Genomic DNA, 21421 nt, shown 5'->3' on the forward strand with positions numbered 1-21421 from the left:
GCATCCTGCTCATTGGTCAAAGGGGTATTTCTCTCTAGTCAGAAGGGGAGTAGGGAGTAAAAACACTAGGGCAGTGAGAATCTCATCCTGCCCCAATTCCATCACTTCTTCTGCTCCTTGTTGCTGGCAATAAGTGTGCAAAGATCTTACCCTTCATCAGCACAATGCCACATGCTGAGTGTGTAACTCCAATTGACACAGAGTCAGGCAAAAGCTTATGGGACCCAAACAGGTTTAATGTTGCCTTTCACTGGATATTTTTTGCATAAGAAACAACCAAGTTCTCATACACAAGCAAGGAGCTGAAAGAGGAATAGCCACCCTAAGAAGGCAGAAGGGCAAATCTGGAGCAGAAGTTGGTGCATTCAAGGTTTGTGTGAGCTGGAAAGCAGACTTGGAAGATGCAGGGAGGAGGGCAGTGCTTGGGGTGACAGGGAGCTCCCAGCTCCTAGGGGAGCAGCCTTCTCTCCAAACCAGGCAGCACCAGATGAATCCTACAAGAACGACTTTGAGAATAAAGAAGTGCTTCTGGATAAGTGCTGGCTGAAAGGATTGAAATTGCATGCAGAGAAAGAGAATATTGTCTGATTCCTCTGATTTTAGAGGAAAGAGAATTTTGTACTTTCTTTGTAAATAAAAGGGCTGCATCAAAGTACCTGAGTGATCAATTTTCCCTGCTATTAGAAACAATCTGCTGGGCACAAAACCTTTTAAGTGCTTTGGTCAAAGACAGGACATAAAAGCTCCATTCATTTCCTCATGGAAAGGCAGCAACTTCATCCCTTTGACTGCAAGTGCACAGAGCTTGAAAAGCCAAGGGTGCATGAAGGAGACATGTGCTGGGGACACGATGATGCTGACACTCCTCTGCCCTCAGCCTCATCTTTCACTGACAGAAGTACAAAGCAGGTGTAAAGCAGCTTTGTGATTTGTGAAAAGCACCAAGTGATTTTTGGACCAGTGAAACGACTCTAGAAGACCCAGCAATGAGGAGCACACAGCCCTCTCCATCTTTGTATGCAACGAAGAAAACACAGATGTGACCTTTGTCAGCAGCCAGTGCACTCATTAGTGTGTCAGAGATAATAACTCTTACACATGAAAATCTGACCTACATATGCTACAAGAGAGGAAAAGGCAACAATTTACTTAAGTCTCTATTATACTGTTAATGATTATAAGCTGAAAAACTAGACCATAATGCAGGAAACTTGTAATTAAAAAGCATAAATTATAATTTTCTCCTTGCAGGGGACATTAGCCAGGTTTGCTTTTCTACAGTCCCCTTGGGCAGACAAATAGACACGTAGGGCTGTGTGATTCATTCTGGAGCAGTCAGAAAGGAAGCAACTCAGTGGGAAAAGATCAGCTTCAAGAAAAAATAAAGGAAGAGGAAATGATAATTAAAGACATCCCTTTCAGTGTTTCTTGTTTGACAAAGCACAGGTGCGTGTCAGGTTGTTTCTAACCAGCCCATAGCTCCCTCCAGCAATGACTACACTGGATTTCCGCCGTGTACACAATGTTCTGAGGCTCCAGGGCTGAGCCAGCTAATACCTTCAGTCATGCTGAACATACCATCCCTCTGCAGAGATCAAGTGGTCCCCGAGCTCCCTGGGAGGAACGTGAATCTCTCTTCAGAAGGCTGCAAATTCCCCCTCTCTGCTGCCTGAAGTTCCCTGACTCCTGGCCACGGCAGACAGATCACCTGGAGGCTGTTTCAGACTCAGCATTCACAGGTGGAACCAGGTTTTCAACAGTGCCAATGTGTGCTGTAAGCCCATTTAGAGTGGTTCTCGCAGCCCTGAGGAAGTGCCTAGAAAATGTGACCCACCACTGTGTACAAGGACTGCATTCAGACGCCCTTGGCTTTCTGTGCTTCCAGCTCTGCTGTGGGTCACACTGCAGATTCACAGCTCACCTCCAGCCACCCCTGAGCTTCTGCCTCCTAACACACCTGCAGCCCTCAGCATTCCTAATGAAATGCTCTTTAAAACTCCTGTTCCTTTAATCAGCATGAAGTAGAAACAAAAATATTTAAAAAATCAAACCTAAGCTCTGCATTACGGGAGACTGAGATTTTTATCAGGCTTTAAATAATTTAAAATTATTCAAAAGCAATCTATATTTCCTATTGACAATCTCATGTTAAATTAATAACCCGTGTGGCTGTAAATTTCATTAATTGACTTACACTCTGACCGCATCTTAATACACTTGACAATTTTTTCTCCTGTTACACTCTCACAGCCTATTATCAAGCAGAGATGCCAAGTTCACCCCTTCCAGTAATACCATGATTCAGCCCACTTAAGACAAAGCTCTCATCTCTGTCCCATTCATCTGCTCTTGGGACAGACCAGCAGCCCTCTTAATCACTACATTGGAAACACTCCTCCCACAAAAGGCAGAGTTTCCTAAGCTGGCTGGAGCTTGAACCACTCCAGAAGGTCCAAGACAGGCTGGGAGGGTGGTGAGAGCCCCAGGGAGCTCAGGAGTTTGGCGCAGGTTAATTCCATGAGGACTGCACTCACTCAGGGCTCTGAGCAACACAAATTCTCAGGAAAGACTCTTCTGCCCTTGTAGTGCTGTCTCATTGATTTGCAAAGTGAAATTGTGTCAGTCACAGTGGAGACTTGGCTCTGCATGTAGTTAAAAAATGAATAAACAACAAGGCATTGCAGAGGATTTAAATCCAAGCTCTCCCTACGCAGAGCTGACAGTGCTTTGTGGAAAGAGGTGATTTCAGCAGCCACAGCTCCTCTGCAAGCACTCAGCAGGACTTGGATTATGCCAGCTGCATAACAGTGTAACAGCATGTTTTCTTTTGAAGCACACATTCCCAGGCTGGTGCATCACACTGACCCTTGGTGCCTCAGGACTACACATCCCCATCCAGGACTGACACACTGGGAGCAGCAGAAACCTGGGTCAGTGGTGCCATTATCTGCAACTGGGCTTTTTGTTAACACATACATTTTCTGCTTCTCCTAGTGGTCACCTGCCAATGATAAACACAGGAATGTTTGGGACATGCCACCTCCACAACACTGATTCTGTCACAGCACGTTCCCCAGAGCAGCACCAACACCATGAAGTGTGGGGCTGTCAGGGGGACTGGACTGATGCATTTTCTTCCAAACCTGCCACAATCTGGAGCGTTTCTCTCCACCAGCCCTGCTCATTCCCCTCTGTCTTTCCTTTCATCTTCTTTTAATTTTCTTTCTTCACTGTAATTAGCCTTCATGCCAAGATCTCCTTTTATCTCCTGAGTAAAACATTAAAACAAAAAGACAACTACAGAAAAATCAGAGCAGTAACCAGAGGACAATGGACTGTCACACTGGTCACTTCTGGTTTCCATTCAGTGAAAAAATTGTTGTATTTTTTATCATTGCCCCAAAGGAGACCCTGATTCCATCTCCCACTCTTACACTTTCAGGATTACACAGACATATATTGCTAATCTATTCATTTCAGAGGCAGAATCCGTCTTTACTATGACTAACAGTTTAGTTGTGGAATTTCTCCCCAGACAATACCTGTTGGATCTGAATTCCTCTTAACCATGGGAATGTGGTCCAAACAGCATGAGGTCCATTTCTAACCATCACCATTAGAGCTTCACACACAGTCCAGATCCAGGCTGATGGGGGCAGAGCCTTTGCAGTGACAGCCTTGCCCTTCACTGCTTTGTGCTCAATCCTTCATTTCAGCTGCATGCTGCTGTTCTGTCATCAGACTTTGCAGTGATTCCTTCCCCAAGGAAACTGTGATTTCTTTTGCAATTACATTTAAAATTTGATTACAGTGATTGTTTCCTGCAATGGTGAGAATTATTTTTTTCAGCCTTCCCACTCAGCGTGTTTGTGGCTGGTGAGAAAATAAATTACCTATATAAATATAAATGCTCACATTTAGCTGAAACCTCCTATGCAAGCTACATTCTCATGACTGCTCAACTCTCTAATGGGAGCACTTGTGATTTACAGGGGAACATTTAATAGCATGAAGGCAATAAGCCCCACTTTTTGTGATTCCTTAGATATGTCAAATTGCTTATTACCTCCCAAATAACAGCAGAAGTGATGTTTATTCTGCTTTCACCTATTCAGAAAGGCCTTGAAATGCTGAACAACAAAATGTGCTAGCATTTTAAATCTGTACTGATACTTTATTGCATTCAGTTTGATTTCTAGTTTAATTGGTGGTTTGTTTTTGTTGTTTTTTTCCATTTGATACCTCTGTTTTTCTCAAGCTTTGTTTCTTTTCCCTGTGCCTGCCCTCTCCCTGCACGAGATGGGCTGTACTCGGTTTGACAGTGTCACCTCCCCTTCCCCCAAAAGCTGGGGCTCAAGACAGCCCAGTGGTGAACTGCAACACCAAGAACTTGAGCGGAACCAAGCTCACAAAGCAGCAGGTGGAACAACACCGCAGAAAAGCAAATAAATGCTGAGGTTTATCAGGAACTGCTCAAAGCAGTGCCCCAATATTCACAAACAATTCAGTACCCTGCGGGAGAAGGGAAGAAGCCACGGTGGGCAGGTTTACACTGCATTTAGGTCACCGATCTTGAAGAGTGGCGGAGGCCGGGAAGAGGCGGGCGAGCGCTGTAGGAACAAAAAATTCCGCCGGCTCCAATTTATTGCTCGATGGAATAGGGCCGGACGGGGCCCAGCCCGGCGCTGTGTCCCTGCAGTGCCCCCGCAGCCCACCAGGGGTCAGCCCGGCACCGGCCGCGGCTGCGGGACCCCGCGGGCGGCCCCGGCCCCGCCCGGCCCCGCGGAGCGCGCACGGAGCTCGCGTTAGATCCGCGTTACCGCGGGAAACGGCGTTACCGCGGGAAACGGGCGTTACCGCGGGAAACGGGGGTTATACCGGGAAACGGGGGTTACAGCGGGAAACGGGGGTTACACTGGGAAACGGGGGTTATACCGGGAAACGGCGTTACACCGGGAAACGGGGGTTACAGCGGGAAACGGGCGTTATACCGGGAAACGGCGTTACAGCGGGAAACGGGGGTTACAGCGGGAAACGGGCGTTATACCGGGAAACGGGGGTTACAGCGGGAAACGGGGGTTACAGCGGGAAACGGCGTTACACTGGGAAACGGGGGTTACACTGGGAAACGGGGGTTATACCGGGAAATGGCATTACACCGGGAAACGGGGGTTACACTGGGAAACGGGGGTTACAGCGGGAAACGGGGGTTACACTGGGAAACGGGGGTTATACCGGGAAACAGGGGTTACAGCGGGAAACGGGGGTTATACCGGGAAACGGGGGTTACACTGGGAAACGGGGGTTACACTGGGAAACGGGGGTTACCATGGGAAACGGCGTTACAGCGGGAAACGGGGGTTACAGCAGGAAACGGCGTTACCGCGGGAAATGGCGTTACACTGGGAAACGGGGGTTACAGCGGGAAACGGGGGTTACAGCAGGAAACGGGGGTTATACCGGGAAACGGGGTTACACTGGGAAATGGGGGTTATACCGGGAAACGGCGTTACTGCGGGAAACAGCGTTACCGCAGGAAATGGCGTTACCGCAGGAAACGGGGGTTACAGCGGAAAACGGCGTTACCGTGGGAAACGGGAGTTACACCGGGAAACTGGGGTTATACCGGGAAATGGGGGTTACACTGGGAAACAGGCATTACACCGGGAAACGGGAGTTACACAGATACCTGCGTTACACCGGGAAACGCGGGTTACACAGGGAAACAGGTGTTACACCGGGAAACGGGAGTTAACACCGGGAAACGGTGCGTTACACAGAGAAACCTGCATTACACTGGGAAAAGGGTGTTATACCGGGAAACGGAAGTTACACAGAGAAACTTGCATTACACCAGGAAACAGGCGTTACACAGGGAAAAGGGTGTTATACTGGGAAACGGGAGTTACAGCAGGAAACAGGCGTTACACTGGAAAATTTGCGTTACACCAGGATACTCACGTTACACCAGGAAACAGGCATTACACCGGGAAACTCGTGTTACACTGGGAAACAAGGCATTACACTGGGAAACAAGCCATTACACTGAGAAACTCGTGTTACACCGGGAAACTCATGTTACTGAGGGAAACGGGTGTTACACCGGGAAACTTGGGGTGCCACTTGTCTGCGAATAGAAAAGGAAAGTATCTGTGGAGAGGAGGAGGGGACTTGATTCAGGCATTTCTGTGTGTCAGCTCTAAAGCCTCTGCTCTGCAAGAGGAAAAATATTTCAAAGTTACCCCCACCTGGGGGTGGGTAAGGCTCTTTCCGAACAAGAGTGGAAACAGGATGTGGGGGAACTGCTCGGATAGGAAACAGCACGAGGGATGTGGGCATGTGCCATCCCTTTACTTGAAAAGTAAATATTTGCTAACACACCTCATTTTCTATTTGCTGAGCTCAACTTGGTGACAACACAGAAATCTCTTTGTTGTTGTTGTTGTTGTTTTCAATAATGTATTGTTTGATCTCCGATATGAGCTTTGATTTGTTTGGTAACAGGTTCAAAACTTATTTCCCAAATAGTTCCAATGGGATCATGAGGCTTGTTTGGCACATGCTCATATCAGGATTCCTTGTGTAGTTGTTTACTCATGGGCCCATTTACCTCGTCTTCACTGGTGACATCTGCTGATTATTGTCCCATACTCTGAAATACTTTGGTTATCTGCAAGACAAAACAGAGGAGCTCAAAGAAGCACTCAGCACTCTGAGAAATGGACAGTTCACACGTTTCAGTAGGGCAAACAACTTGTATTAGATAACTAAATCCAAAAAAATTTAGGATTATTCCAGACGAGAGACAAGCTGAAAGCAAGCAACGAATTCTTCCACTGCTCCTCCATCGTGCCCAGATGATATTCTGAAGCTTTCCAAACCCCAGTGTTTTCCCAAGCTTTGCCAAAGGCTGGGAAGGGTTTGCGGAGGAACCTTTACATTTGTAATTTAGTAAAAGACTCGTGAATACAAGCACTCACCCACTCAGACTTCAAAGCAATTTAGTGCATTTACCTGCTGTTAAATGGCTTCCTGACTCCAGATCTAAGTGCCTGGAATCTGTTGCAGAGATGGCTTCTTCCTAATGCCAATCCATATGATGGATCTTGTGGCTCATCACGAATAACAAACTTCACAGGCATTCATTGCAACACGAACGTGCAAGATCCAGTGCAAAGTTCAATTCAGAGTTTTCTTTATTAAAATACCTTTTCACATTTCTTATACTAACGCATTTGCAAGGACACTCATGGGATGCTGAAAGAACATTTGTCAACAGAAGAGAGCTATGAAGTCAGTCAGTTGTGACAGGCTCATGATACAAACAACATTTGCACAGGAAACAATAAATTAGAGATATTAATCAGTAACTGGAGCTTGAAATTTTAAACATTTAGAATGGAGGATATAAACCCCTTTTGTGTTTCTTGCTGGTTTTACACCTTTGATGCAATACTTAAAGCAATAATTATATATTTATATACAAACCCATGACCTCTTTTTCACTATTTTCTAATTAAATTAGAATCTTCTTACCTGTGGCCTAGATGCTGTAGGAATTTAATTTGCAGTAAGAAGAAGAGAGCAACTGAAATGTCAAAGGACAGCTGATTAAGGGGTTGGGGACAGTATTTTTTCTCTCTCTCTTTTTTTTTGTTGGTGTACTTTTTTTAAACTAATGCAGCTGAGATAAACATGGGCTGCAGGATTAGATCTGTGTCCAAAGTAGATCTGTGTTAGAGGTTTATCATACTACACAGAAAAAGGATAGGTATGGAATTCCATACTGGACAAACTGGGCACTAGTACAACTTCAGCTCTCTCCTAAAATCAAAGGAAAAAGGATTCCTTATTTCTTTGGAATATAAGGACACATAGCAGGATTTTCAGGTACAAACTCACTGATCTGGATGTATTATATCCACTCAATGAAGACTTACCATAGAATCATCCAAAATAACTGTGATGGACAATCATTCCTCGAAGAACCATCACATCAAATTAACCAACAAGCATCAGAACACTTTTAAAGGGGAAAAGCAATTTAGCGAAGAACAAAGACTGTCTGTGCCTCTGATAAAAGCACTTGGTGAAGTCTGAATCTCTGAACAGTTATTCAAGCTTTTAGGGAGCCCAGAGCTCACACTTCCCTCAGGCTCTCCCTGCAGTGTCACATCCCTGTGAGCTATAACTGAGCTGGCTCCAAGCCTGGTAGCAGTCCAGCTGCTGCAGCACAGGGAGCTCAGCACAAGCTGCAAGATCATCCATAGCTGGCCAGGCTGTGCTGAGCTCTGTTCTGCCACAGTGGTGGCACTGATAACCAATTTAGCGAGTTTAAAGCAAGCTTAGATATTTCTGTGTCCTACTGGTATCACAGTAGCTGCTGCATTGTAGAAATGTACTTCCTCAGCTGTAGCTCCCCCTTTGTTTCCTTAGAGCATGATGAATTGGAGGCAAAAAAAGGCAAAATTGCATTAGCAGGGGAAATTACAGATGAGAACCTGGGTCAGTGGTTTCTAGAGCCACTTTCCTATGAGAATTTTTATTTGTAATTTTTTTTTCCATTAAATGCTTTAGGAACATCTCTATTGTTCCTCCTAAGGAAATAAACTTTGAAAAGACGAGTCTGGCAAACTCATAAATAACTGCTGCAAAGCCTTTGAAACACTTGCAACATCTTCCATCTTGGCTTGTTTTCCTCTCCCAGCTGATCTTTGAGGTGACTGTTCTAGGTAGCATCAGGATGCCCATATATTCTCTGCTGGCAAAAAGAGCAAAAGAGAAAAAAACCCAAGGTGTGAGTATAGCTGTGCCCCTACCCTCTGTCCTGTAACATATTCCTTAGAACCCTCCACAGTGAGCCAATAAATACACACCGGTCTCTGGGGAGACGTTGGTATTATCTTCATCAGAGAGAAAAAGAAACAAGACAGTGGGAGATTTAGAGTAACAATTACAAGCTAGACCCCAAAACTGTTAATCACCAACATCTGTAAGTGGGTGCTTACTGATAAAAGTTGGATTTTTAAGGGAACTGCTGGCACTTAACACACCTGGAAGTCAGATCCCTTATTTACTAGGAGATGTTCAGTTAGACCCCAGGTTCAGTCCCAGGAGAATGAAAACCTTTCCCTAAGGGCTGGTATGTCACAGGCAGATATGCAGCATCCAGCTTCTGGACACTGTGTTCCTGCAGGAGCCGTGCCAGGGTCATCTCCAGCCCACAGCAGGGGCAGAATCCTGGCACTGGCAAGCACAGAGGGCAGACAGAGCAGTCCTCTACATCAGCCAGTGGGAATGGGCACAGACAGAGCCCAAACTTCATTGTTTTCACATGATATGACAGAAATAATTCTGCCCACTGGGGATTCGCAACTGTCAAGTCTTTCCTGATATCGGTTGCCAAAGTAAGTGTCCCTCCAACAAATTTCTGCTCAGGGTACATGGTGGCCTCTGACCTAACAGATCAGTCTGTCAGCACCGAGGCGCCTAATTCCTTTTGTGGACTTACCCCCAAAGGATTTGCCCCATGAGTCAGAGGAATTCCTGGCTTATAATTCAGTGTTTATTTCAGAGTATCACCTTGTTTTTCATATCCTGACTGTCTGAAATCACCCCCCCCCAGTTTTAACTGGACACATCCTTCATCTTCCTTTCCTGTCTGAAACTATTGTGCTATGTTACTGGGCACAGTTAAACACAGGCCAGGTCCTCCTTTGGTGTTAATTCCCTTAACACTGAGAAAATACTTTTGGGATCACTTGAGTAAGAGGAGAAAGTAGCTGAATAACACCTAGAAGTTCCTCCAAAGAGATGTAAATTGTACAGGTTTCTGTCTCAGAGGGCACATGCTGAGGCTGGACAAAAAAGCAGCGAAAAGTACACAATGTCCTCGTGTACTGCCAGTCCTCCTGAACCCCTAGGACAGAACCAAACAAACAAATACACAAACACATCTAGGAGGTAGCAGGAGAGGAGGAGATATGAAGTCAGAACGTACTGCTGAGGTAAATTTGACACAATACCAATTAGTGCTTGGCGAAGTGGCTATCTCATTGTCAAGATATTTCCTTCAATATGTTTTCAGAAACTGGGACCATTAAATAACTTAGAAAGATTGCCAGCTCTGATTTCAGGAAGGAAACCTCCTCCCAGTTCCTCTCTAAGTAATTCATTTCTTTTGCAAATACTTCCTATGGATTGCCTTTAAGATAGAAATTTCTGAAACACAGGAGATGGAGGGAAGAAACCCCTAACATAAACTTCAGGTTCCTTTCTAAATGACCTAAAAATCCAAGACATTCAGGTTCAAGGTACTCTGGACTGCAAATCAGTCACAACCTGTAATGCAGCTGAGTCTTTATATAATTCAAGTAAATCAAACTGATTTTTTTTTAATCCACCACCTTTCTTGAGATAATACAAACATTTTCAATGCACCTGTGTTAGAGCACAGTGTTTACTAAAAGCCCAAACTCAATGTTGTGATGGTCTCTCGGTGGAGAAGAAGCAAAGTTCCTAAATTTCGCTGCTGGATTGTATTTATTCTGACAGATCTATGTAGGGGCTAATGCACAAAAGCAGGACTAGCAACCATTAAAATGATTTGCTACATCTTCCTTCTCCACAGTGCAGTTTTCTGTTCTGCCTGTGACATCTGGAAGAGCAATGCAGAACTGAACGTTAACAGACTTTATCTGAGCAGTGGAATGCACGTTATTGGAATTTCAGGAGCTGAAAGGACATCAGGATCTGATGAATCTCCACCACCATTACTGAAATAAAAAGGCTGCGTGTTTTCCCTGAAAACAGAGCTCTTAGCATACTCCTCTCTGCTGTGCTCCTTTGTCTCACACTTCTGGAACATCTATTACTTTCTAAACAGAGCTGAATTCTACTGAAGCTTTGTGACAGGCCACCCCAGCTCAGTGACCATCGGGCATTCCCTGTGGTTCAGATGCCAGCTGACCAGCCGGGCTCCTGAAGGTCCCTTCCACTCACAAAGAAGGGAGCAGCAGATCAAATGCAGCTTCACCTCTCAGCCAAACACTTCATTTGGCTATCAAGATGCAGAACAGCTGAGGAGGAAGTTTAGGCCACTTGATCACTTTATAAGGAGCATTTTCCTTTTCACGAGTAGGATCAACAACTCCTCATTTGGCCCAAACCTCTGAGATACATCACAGTTAAGCATGTGTGAAAATGAGCTACTGAAAGAAAAAAAAAAAAAATCTGCAAGAAAATGATGATAAAAAGCACCATAGTAGCTCCCTGCCTCTTCTGCGTTCATCTGTGTGGCCTGTACAGTGTTGAGAGGCAAACAGAGGGAATGGAAAATCTGTGAGGAAATTCATCTGTCCAGTCCAATTTTAGGTCACTTCTTTGGAGAGGGAGGTGCTGCTTTTGTCACAGGCTTTATTGGGAACAGAAGCAGGAATTTAAGAAGCAGAAGACAAGGCTCTGTTCTTTTGCTACGTCCTTTAAAGCAATAATAATTTTTAAAAAAAGAACAGTTACTATGTTAATACATGAACAGTTTACTAAGGAGGGGACAATGCCTCGGAAATTAACTGAATAAGACAACTTCTAGGAAAATCAAGCAAGATGTGCAAGTGTTATAAAACTGACTTTGCTCTAGGGTGTTTCTGAAAATGAGATTAGTTTTACAGAATACTACTTTTATTACCCTTCTACTGCTAGAGAGTAATAAAAGAAACACAAAGAAAACACTGCCCTCAGCTGACATTACTTCATAGGTTGTCTGTTTTAGCAAGCTTTAATAGCCAAATTAATTACAAAAATTATTTGCACAGGGCAGTCAGTGTGCCAGTCACTGACTTTTTATTATACTTCCATGGAGAGATATTTTACTCACTTTTTGGCCTCAGGAAAACAAAAAACACCTTCATATCCATTAGAAATTACGTAGGCTGTGGAAAAAAGACCAAACCTCTTCCCTGAGCTTGTACCTCGTATCTGTCACAGCCACCCTTGACCATTTTTTCTTTTGTGTTGGACAGGGACAAACTCTCTTCTGCATGACTCTCTAAGGAATGCCTGGTGTAACCCAGGGGAGGGTTCAGCTCAACATATTTTTAGAAAGCTGAGAGCAAAGAATAAAAACAAACCTTTAAACTAAGAGAGACAATGACACTATAAACCCTCCTGGCCTGTGTTAATATGAGTCTGTTTATTGTAACACAATCTGTGACCTTCAGTGCACTGCCAGTGTCTGTAAATAATACAATGGGCTGCCTGTGTATCCCATGGGGATGGGAGTGCTGATGGAGCCTTTCAAAACTCAAATGGATGCCATAAGCTGACGTAGACTCTGCTATTGTGATTCTTATTTATTAGTCTCTCCTTTTTTTTCTTTTTAAGTACAAGCTCCAAAGTCACAAAGTGGGTGGCAGAAAAAACAACCTTTTGCTTAGTCTGAGTCAGATTTGATTAGGGTATCTAACATGCATAAAAGTACTCCTGAAATGTGAGTTCCCTGCCTCTCAGATCTCCTGAGAGCAGAGTAACAGCTCCTTCAACATATTTCTTCTATTTTAAAAAATTCCATATTTTGTCACTGGCTTCTTAGCACTATGAAGCTGTTCACCACCTACAGAACCTTCACAAAACTCCACATTTTAAGTTGAGATCCTCCATATATGGGTAGTACTATTCCCACTTCTTGGTTAGAACAGCATAGCTGTGACCCAGCTTTGTACTCCGCAAGAAGAACTGTTTCCCTTCAAAATTTCTTACAAGGTCTCAGGTTACTGCCAGCCCTTGGAGTCACCCCACCTGCTCTACCAGTGGATGAAAACAAACCCAGGAGGAAAGAGGCACAGAGAGTGAATAGAAGGGACTTCTGCAAGTTGGGCTGATCCCCATCCCTGCTTGGTTCAGCTGCAAACACCTGGGGAAGGAGCTCACCTCCGTGCATTCCACTCACAGGATGTGTGTGTGAACAGGCACATCCCAAGCACATCCCCTGGCGCTGCACAGCCTGGGGACTGCCAGATGGGACTGCAACAGCAGCTCTGTCCCCAGTGATGTTTTGCCAGGTGAGCGGTTTCCCTGTGCAATCCCCCGTGCCCCAGCAGCCATCTCCATCCCTCACCTCGTGCCATCCTGCCAGCGTTTGTGGCACAGACCCAAAGCTGTGCAGGTGCTCCACACAAACTCCTGGGAGATCATCATCTGTGCACCAGCACCACCAGACTCCAGCCCCTTCCACAGATTCCTAAAACTGACCATTCTCTAAACAAAGCATTGAAAGCCTGATTTGGAAAAATATATACAAAGGGATTGCCCCAAATCTGTCCTGTAAATGTCCTGAGCAACAAATAAACCACATCAACACTTGAACACCACCTCACCAGATGCACCATCATCTCAACCCATGTCACTATATTGAACTGCTTGCATGAAATGTATACTTACAGAATGCCTGTTTTCCATAGAATCTGCAAAATAAAATACAGTGTATAAATTATGAAATGGCACATTGCAGAGTGACCAGTTTTTTGTTCCAGAAAATACAGGTGTAGGTACTTTGACTTTTTTGTTCACTTTGCAATGATGGAAAGTTCCTCCCTACATCTAAGGTTAAAGCTCTGGCTTTAAGGAGTATCCAAGTTCTAGTTTAATCCAAGTACAAGGTTGAGACCAGCCATTTCAAAGCCCACATTGTACAGGACCTGTTTGGCAGCTTTCCTGATCATGTGCTAGAGCAGAAGTCTCCACTGAGGGCACAATCTGTTACTGGACAAGAGAGTCTTCCTTTTAGAGGCAAGTTCTCATCAGCATTTTACTTCCTAATCCAATTCCTTGCCAGGAAAATAATGTATTGCAGAAATCCAGTAAAAGATATAATTTTCAGGGCAAAAATAACATCTTGCAAAGACACCTGACATTTTATTAATAAAACGTTGCTTGTTCCCAGTGAAAAACCTGAAGACTAGCAAGCTCTTTCCTTTAAGGGTCAGTGAACTTTAAGATTGGATCATAGCCTTTTTTTAATTAAAAAAGTGGATTTAGCTATTCAGAAGTTTCACAGAATACATTCAAATACCAAAACATAAATATTTCTTTCCCCTCTCGAAGTACCTCCAGTTGTAGGAGAGGACTTCAAGTCTGGTTAAAAGTGCTCATCTGTATGTTCTGTTGAGATATTTCACATGTGACAAAAGCAAGGGCTGAATCTTGAAGGGTATTTTCATGGAAAGTGTATCAGATTCACTGGAGAGAGGCTGGGTGAAGGAAATTCATCTAATGTTCAAAACACAGGGGTTGGACTGGGCCTTTGGGTTAATCTTCCCAGCATTTTTAATATAAATGGGGGTTTGCTTCTGAATTGATGCTTTTTCTAATTATATATATATATTTTTTAATAGCAAATTTAAAAATCAGTCTTCCATAAGCTTACAGTTATGTAAATGTTCCCTGAAATCACTAAATGAAGAACATTATGCAGAGTACTACTACCATTATTAGACCTTAATAAAAGTCTTTTAGAAACTCCCTTGTAAGCCAGCAGAAGTAACAAGGATACTGAACACAGCTGAAGGTCTCTGGCATGGTACATTCAGAGTTTTTTACCCAGAACTTTTAGCCTAAGCAAAGGATTAAAAACTGAGGTGACCACGGCACCTTACTGCAGTGCGTGAACTCAATTTCAGTATAAAATTGATCTCAGTGTTTGGCAAGACTGATCCACAGAACACCCACAAAAGCATTTTTGTGTCCTGAAAGCCAACAGAATTGAATAGAACCACTGCTGACCCAGTGCTACATCAAAGCCTGGCTTTAAGTGGACAAAACCATACATAAGGTTTATGAAGTGAGGCATTAACAAGCTGTCGTTTAGTCTCTGTCACAACGTATTGTTCTCACAGGAAGGAGGAAATGAGAAATTTTGTGTAAATTCCAGACTTCAAACAACGGGATGTTGGCTACCCGGAGCTTGGAGGTCACAGTGACAGCGATCCCTACTCCTTGTTACCTGTCACCCACATCTGAGTGTCACAGCTCTGCCAGGAAATGTCACACTCTGTCCAGGAAAGTGCTGCTGGAAGCCTGGGTGATTTCTACCAGGTACCTCTCAGGACAGCCAGCAGGTACCCACTAACAAAGGCACAAAGATACAGTGCTTTTGCTGATTCTTTACTATGTCAATCTTTTCATTTCATTTTTGTCTAAAAAAAAAAAAAAAATTAAAAAAAGGGTGGTTTTACTTTTTTACTAGTTTTACTGTAGAACTGAGAGATTTTTTGTAACACTTGACTTTCCCTTACTGCCAGAAATGGGGAATTGAGAAATGCTGGATTCTAGACACACAGAAAAATTGGTTAAGCTTCTGTAGAAGCTCCATGTTTGGTGAAAGGAATCAAAGCTGAAGGTCTGATACTGGTGATTGCTAAAATATTCCCAAGTCTAAAAAACATAGGTGGTTTTATGGACTTCTGATGGATCCAAACTCTTGCTATTGCTTCTGCTTGATGGGATTTTAAATTCAGAGAACACATTTTTACATATAGCAGGAATTCAAGACACTGTCACCCCCACCTGCTCCACCATTTCTTGTTGCTAGAGGTTATGGAGAGGAGAATATGTGCCTAAGCAGCTGCAATTGTCAATCCACCCCCAAGCCACCTCCAGGCCTGCTGCAAGCCAAGATGTCAGGCTATGAACCAAAGGTGCTGAGCTGCAGACACACACAGCGTTCTGCCAAGGCCTTTACTGGAGCAGGAGCTTCCATCAGGGGATCTTGGCAGGCAGCTTGGGAACGGCTCTGACACGGAGCATGCACGTAATCCAGCTCTGCACTCGAGGTTCAAGCAAGGTCAGAAGCTCCCTGCGTATTTGTGCCTTACTGAAATCATCTGGCTTTGCCTGATTTTTGGCTGAAGCTATTGTAAGCATTTGGCTCCAGAATCAAAGTCTCACAGAGCCAGGCCTTAGCCTAGAAACCTAAAGATCCAAAGAGTTTTTATATTAGAGAGAGGACAAGCTATTTGCGTGGGGTTGGACTGCCTGCAACTCTCATGAGCTCGTAATATCTGAGTTCTGAACAACACAATGAATCCCCAGGCCCTGTGAGTTCTTTCTGTGCTGGAAAAGGATTCGGTGGGAAATTCTGGCTAAGATGTAGGTGTTAAGCCCGAGGCTCAGTAGCAGGAAAGTATTTGAGCAGATTTCCTGATTGCTAGAGCTGATTTCAAATAGATTTGTTCCAAACCTCTGAATGCAAAGGGGATTTCTCATGCCTCTTTCCACTGGGATATATTTATTTTTCCACAGTACATTGTTGGTTGCTGTAGGACTCTTAGAATTTCCTGTCTCGCTGCTACAATTGCTTCCAAGTGACCAATTCATTTTTCCAGCCTTAGCAGCATAAAGGCTGGCTCTGCATTTTGTTTGCTGGATTTCCACTTTCCCAATAAGAAATTGGGAATTGCTATCTTGCAATAAGCCACAATGAGCTCAGTCCAGTGCACGTAAGATCAGTGCAAAGCCTGTCACTGGTGTCTGGGAGCTTTGGGCTTGACACACAGCAAAGACAGAGTTCACTGAAGGAGCAAGAATGTACCAATAACATCATCTTCCACAGGAAGCGTCCTGGAAAAACGTGAGGAAATCTGTGAGCTGGAGTTGGCTCTAACTCTTCTCAGCGACACGAACAGGACTGTGCTACCCCAAGAACTGGGGTCGACATTGAGGGAAGGGCTGGAGCTGAGATAAAGAACCAGCATGAAGATGCTTGGGCTTCCTGCCCCTACTGCCTCTTGGGGAGATGAAAGGTGTGATGGAAATAAATCATGCCTGAAAGAGCCTCCACCCAGGCAGCTGCACTCATGTGAACACATCCTGACCCTCCCTCAGGAAGAGCTGCCAGCCTGGACTGCTGGACACCAGCACAGGCAGGGGAGGCAGCAGGGCCACAGCCGTTTTATCGTTCCTGGCAGCCTCTTGATTTAGGCAATTACCTCTTTGGCTTAAGTTTTGGACTATTATCACGTCTTTCTGAACAAAAAGCAGCAGCTTTGAGACTAGGTTGGATATTCCTGACTCACAACATGCTTTGGCCTTTCCACAGAGCAAGCAGAGAAAGAGGGATTTTAAGGAAATTATTTCATCCTGGTGAGCCTGAAGGACTTTTACACAAAGGTGTTACTGACCTGAATGGCACTAACTGTGACCATTCCCCAAACTGCCATTTGGATGTAAGGTCTGATTTAAAGCTGAGGCCTGAAGTTTTTGGTATTTTATGTGAAATACGAAAGTAACAGCCCAATGCTCTAGAAAAGGCTTTAAAGCAACACCCAGGGAACATCCTGAACACTAAACATGTTTCTGAATTAAACTAATCTCTCAATAACAATGCAAGGACAACTTCTTATCTCGCAGTTGCGTGCGGAGACAAAGTGAGCAGCATCCTCCTTAAACTCTCATTACAGCAGGGGAAATCCAGCTTCCAACCAACCAGAGACTGACATTATTTGACTTTCAATCAAAACATACCTGACTAGAATGGAATTTCACAAATTACCTGCTTTTCCCACTGCAAATGAGTTAACTGTAGTTAACCACGTGCAGGTCTTCTGGGATTTGAAATGTGCATTTGACAGTTTGTTTCTGTCCATCTCTAATGTAAAACCACCTCCTGAGTGTTGGCACTCAGAATGAGAAAAACAGCACAGCAGGGAGGATGGGGAGTCTTATCCACAGTGTGGTGGAGGCACTCAAATGGCAGAAGCAGGAGATAACATAGCTGGCACCAGAAAAATAAAAAGCAAAGGAACGATGACAGATGCTCAGCACTCTGCCAATGGCCTGGGGCTTGGAAAAGCTCAGAGCATTATCAGCACTATGGATTCATGGTGCAGATTTTGACTAAGAACAAGCAACAGCTGAAGAACTCAAAATACCAAAGTTGGTTACTTCTGTGGCATCTGGCTCACTGGGGATAGCAGTGAGAGTTGTCAGAAAAATGAAGAGGAAAAATGTTTTAGCACAGTCACAAAGAATTGCATCAGACATAACAACTACTGACTGTTCTTCAGCTTCCTCTCTAGTGCACACCATTTCTGGAATGCACAGACAACCCCTTCATAAGACAAAACTGCTTTTGAAGCACTCAATTCTAATCAAACCACAATAGTTACCTACAAACAAATAATAATAAAATGTTACATAGGTCTTAGGGGTTAAATCTGTCAAGCTGTGTAGCTGACACCAAGTCCTAAACTCATGTGATCTCCCCAAAGACACTTTGGCTGAATCATTGCCTTCCTGAAGTAGGTTGTACTCTTGGGCTTTTGCTCAAAAATATCAAAGAATAGAATGGTAAACCAAATTCTGTACCCACTATTCATGTTCAACATCTTTCACAATTGGCATCATTTACCAGACTTATATTAATATCTAATATTAATAAATCAAAGTAGACAGAGTATTTCATAGGGATCCTCCACTGCATTCACGTTTTGCCACCTCGCAATCACACAACCTATCAAAAATCCACGTCGGCGTTGCATTAACTGTAGCTAGCACTGCACTGCTGGGTGATGCACTGCTTATCTAATTGAAACACTTTTCCTGTGCATCAGTCAGGAAAAACAGACGTGATTGAAACAATAAACTGGGGCCGTGTTTCCAAGAATAACTGAAACCGTAGAATGTTATGCATGAACGAGCAGGTGGACTGCAAGATTAAGGGGTGTTTGCAGATCCTCTGGCTAATTCAGCTCAATCATATTTTATTGCAGTTCCCACCTTATGGTATTACAGCCTTTTAAGGGCTCTTGAATTTCAGCTCTGCTGTACCAACCTGTTGTTCACATCCTTCTGCTCCATAACACACTCTGTTGTGCCAAAAGCAGGGCTGGTGAGTGGTGTGACAGTCACCCTCACACCTGGGCAGAGCAGGGGAGCCTTAAACAGCAGCTCCTGCAGCTTTATATAGATCCAGTTCACACTCACTGGAGAACATTTCAGAACATTTGTAGCCTTGGGGCTCAGCCCTAAAATAAACTGTGTTTAATCTCTTGGTGGTCCTGCATGAAGTGCCTGGCCACGCTCTTAAGTGTGAAAGATATTCTGATTTTCACTGCAAGGCTGTGAAAAACGAGTGCAACACACAGGCACAGCAAAGGATTCAGAAATTCCTTTGCTACTGTTGTCACTCCCTAAACACTTTGCCTTAAATGGATGACCTAATCTCTCTGTTTATTCAGCTGTAAAATCTGTCATTTTTATCTGTAAAATGGAGATAAAAATTGCCATGTAACAAGGGAAAATTAAGTAATGTTTTCTAAAGTACTTGGAGACCCTCACATAAGATTCCCCAGACACAGAATATTGTGTCAGAGGTGGGAAATGCCTTATAGAAAAAATAGAAAATTAAAGCACAACAACCAAAAATTAAAAATAGCACACAACAAAGCCTGAATGGGGACAAAATGTGAACAGTTAGCAGCCCTAATATTTACAAATCTAGACTTCCTAACACAAAGAGAGGAGAGGAAATCCTTTCCGATTTAGACTTTGACAAACTATGATGAAATAACCTTCTTTTAACCCACTGTCTCTGAGCTCATTAGTGGCAGAGCATTTATAGACAGTAATTGCCAGCAAGCTGCTACTGCCCACACACCTCTGTGTTTGAGGAGCTGCTGAAATGATCATATTGCTTTAAAGGCTTTTAGAGTCTGGTGTGGGAGGCTTTATAGATATTTGCTGGAGTTCCGCCCAAAGCAAATGGAATATTTTGTAGCATGGGACAAACATGCTCAATTAAGAGACAAATGTTTCTCTCGAGCAGTTTGAGATAACAGGACGTAGAATCCTGATCCCTAACGGGGACCTAGATTCAGATCCAGATGTTATGGCCCAAATATTCCACAGTTCCAGCACAAATGGGCTGATGAAGTAAGTAGATGTTACAAATATTAATATAACTGATTTATGAGGAGCCGTGGAGATGTCATGCAATTTGTCAACTTCTGAGATTTCGCAGTTGCACTTTGATAGGTTCCTATCCTGTGTGACTTTCAGCTCGTCTTTATTATGGCACTTATGTTCTAAATATTCAGTCTAAATATTATCTTATAAAATGCTCAGTCACAAATTTATCTCCAACCTCTACACACACGCTTCCTTAAAGTGTTTCATTTTTCACTAGCTTACTTACCATTATTAGTTTTTCTGATTTCACTATAAACTGTTTCAGTCCCCTTCTGTTCAGGAGCTGGAAAATGTATTGGCACAGAATAAATTTCTTTTCTTTTTTTTTTTTTTTTTTTGTTTGCTTGTTTTGGTGTTTTCTGCTTGCCTTATGAAAAGCTCCTCAAACAAACAGAACACACTTTTTTACTTGCAGAAGAAGCAGATACATAAGCAGCAATGAGCCCGTGGAGTCTGTGTGGAAATGCAAGCACAACCCCCTCCCCAAACACAGCCTGTGAGGCTTTGAGAGAAGGATATCTCCTTCTAAATACAAATGATGATGAAAATCTGCCTCCCTTTCTAAATTTGACTTCAACATTCTAACAATCTTCTTCTGAACTTGAACCAATACTGCTGTAATTTCACAGAGACATCTACCACTAGAGAACACTTTCTCTGGATCACTTTGAAGAGCTTCTTCCATTTGTCCTGAGGATTTAGGGATCCTAGCCCTGAGGAAATCTATCACTTGGAAGACCAACTACAAACCCTTTTGGCAACTAGCCTGATTAAATCTTAAGGGCACAAAAAAGAATTTCAATTGCTGTGCTTTGTGAAATGTCTCAGAAGAATATTTGCAGATTCCACACTGCACACTTCCATTTAGTGCTATCTGGGAAAGGTCTCCTTTTGGACAGAGCCTTGTCTAAAGGCCTGAAAATAACAAGAATCATTTTCTCTGTGGACAGCATAAACTTCTGGCTAGTAGGAGGTTAGAACTATCTCCTGGATTTATTGTATGGCTGTAGTTTAAAAATCCCTAGGCAATCAAAGTGCTCCAGAACTGCGCATTTAATTAAAACCACTTTCTTCACATGCTGTAAAGGTCTGTGATGGCAGGGTACAGGAGTTAGCTGCTCAAGGATCTCAAAGCAATTCAATGAATGAGTTTCAGAAACAGTCATTCATTTCAGTTAGAGTCTCCTAGAAAACCTCAGAATTCTACCAGTATCACCTCCAGTTTCTGTGGACCTTCAACAAACTAAGAAGTTAAATTTTTCTAGTTAAAGTTAAAAAAAAAAAATTAAAAAATAAATTTTTTTAAAAAAATCACAAAACTGGATACAGTCTCTCCTGTGCTTTAACTATTAAAAACCTCCAACATTTAAAGAATTCTGACATAATGATTTGCAGACTCAGAGTCAGGACTGTTACTGTTCTGCATTGCCCTGAAGAACCAAATTTTCTCTGGCACCAC

At 43.4% G+C, this 21421-nt stretch overlaps 1 protein-coding gene across 14 annotated transcripts in view; it reads right to left on the minus strand.

The window, feature by feature from the left end:
- Nucleotides 1-7178: 7178 nt before the first annotated feature.
- PECAM1 (platelet and endothelial cell adhesion molecule 1) overlaps nucleotides 7179-21421 on the minus strand; it is a 31707-nt gene continuing 17464 nt past the window's right edge. For 2 of the 14 annotated variants that reach the window (XM_040081414.1, XM_040081421.2), the window contains 3 exons: nucleotides 20189-20245; nucleotides 13438-13460; nucleotides 7179-8758 (listed from right to left, as the gene is read on the minus strand). In XM_040081414.1, the coding sequence (XP_039937348.1) occupies nucleotides 8729-8758; nucleotides 13438-13460; nucleotides 20189-20245 (110 nt within the window). In that variant the 3' untranslated portion in view covers nucleotides 7179-8728. Of the gene's footprint in view, nucleotides 8762-13437; nucleotides 13461-20188; nucleotides 20246-21421 lie in introns of all 14 variants that reach the window. The other 12 variants (XM_040081420.2, XM_040081413.2, XM_040081427.2 and 9 more) reach the window with 7 other exon arrangements.

The sequence above is a fragment of the Hirundo rustica genome, chromosome 18 (genome assembly GCF_015227805.2).
Source record: "Hirundo rustica isolate bHirRus1 chromosome 18, bHirRus1.pri.v3, whole genome shotgun sequence".
Classification (NCBI taxonomy): domain Eukaryota; kingdom Metazoa; phylum Chordata; class Aves; order Passeriformes; family Hirundinidae; genus Hirundo; species Hirundo rustica.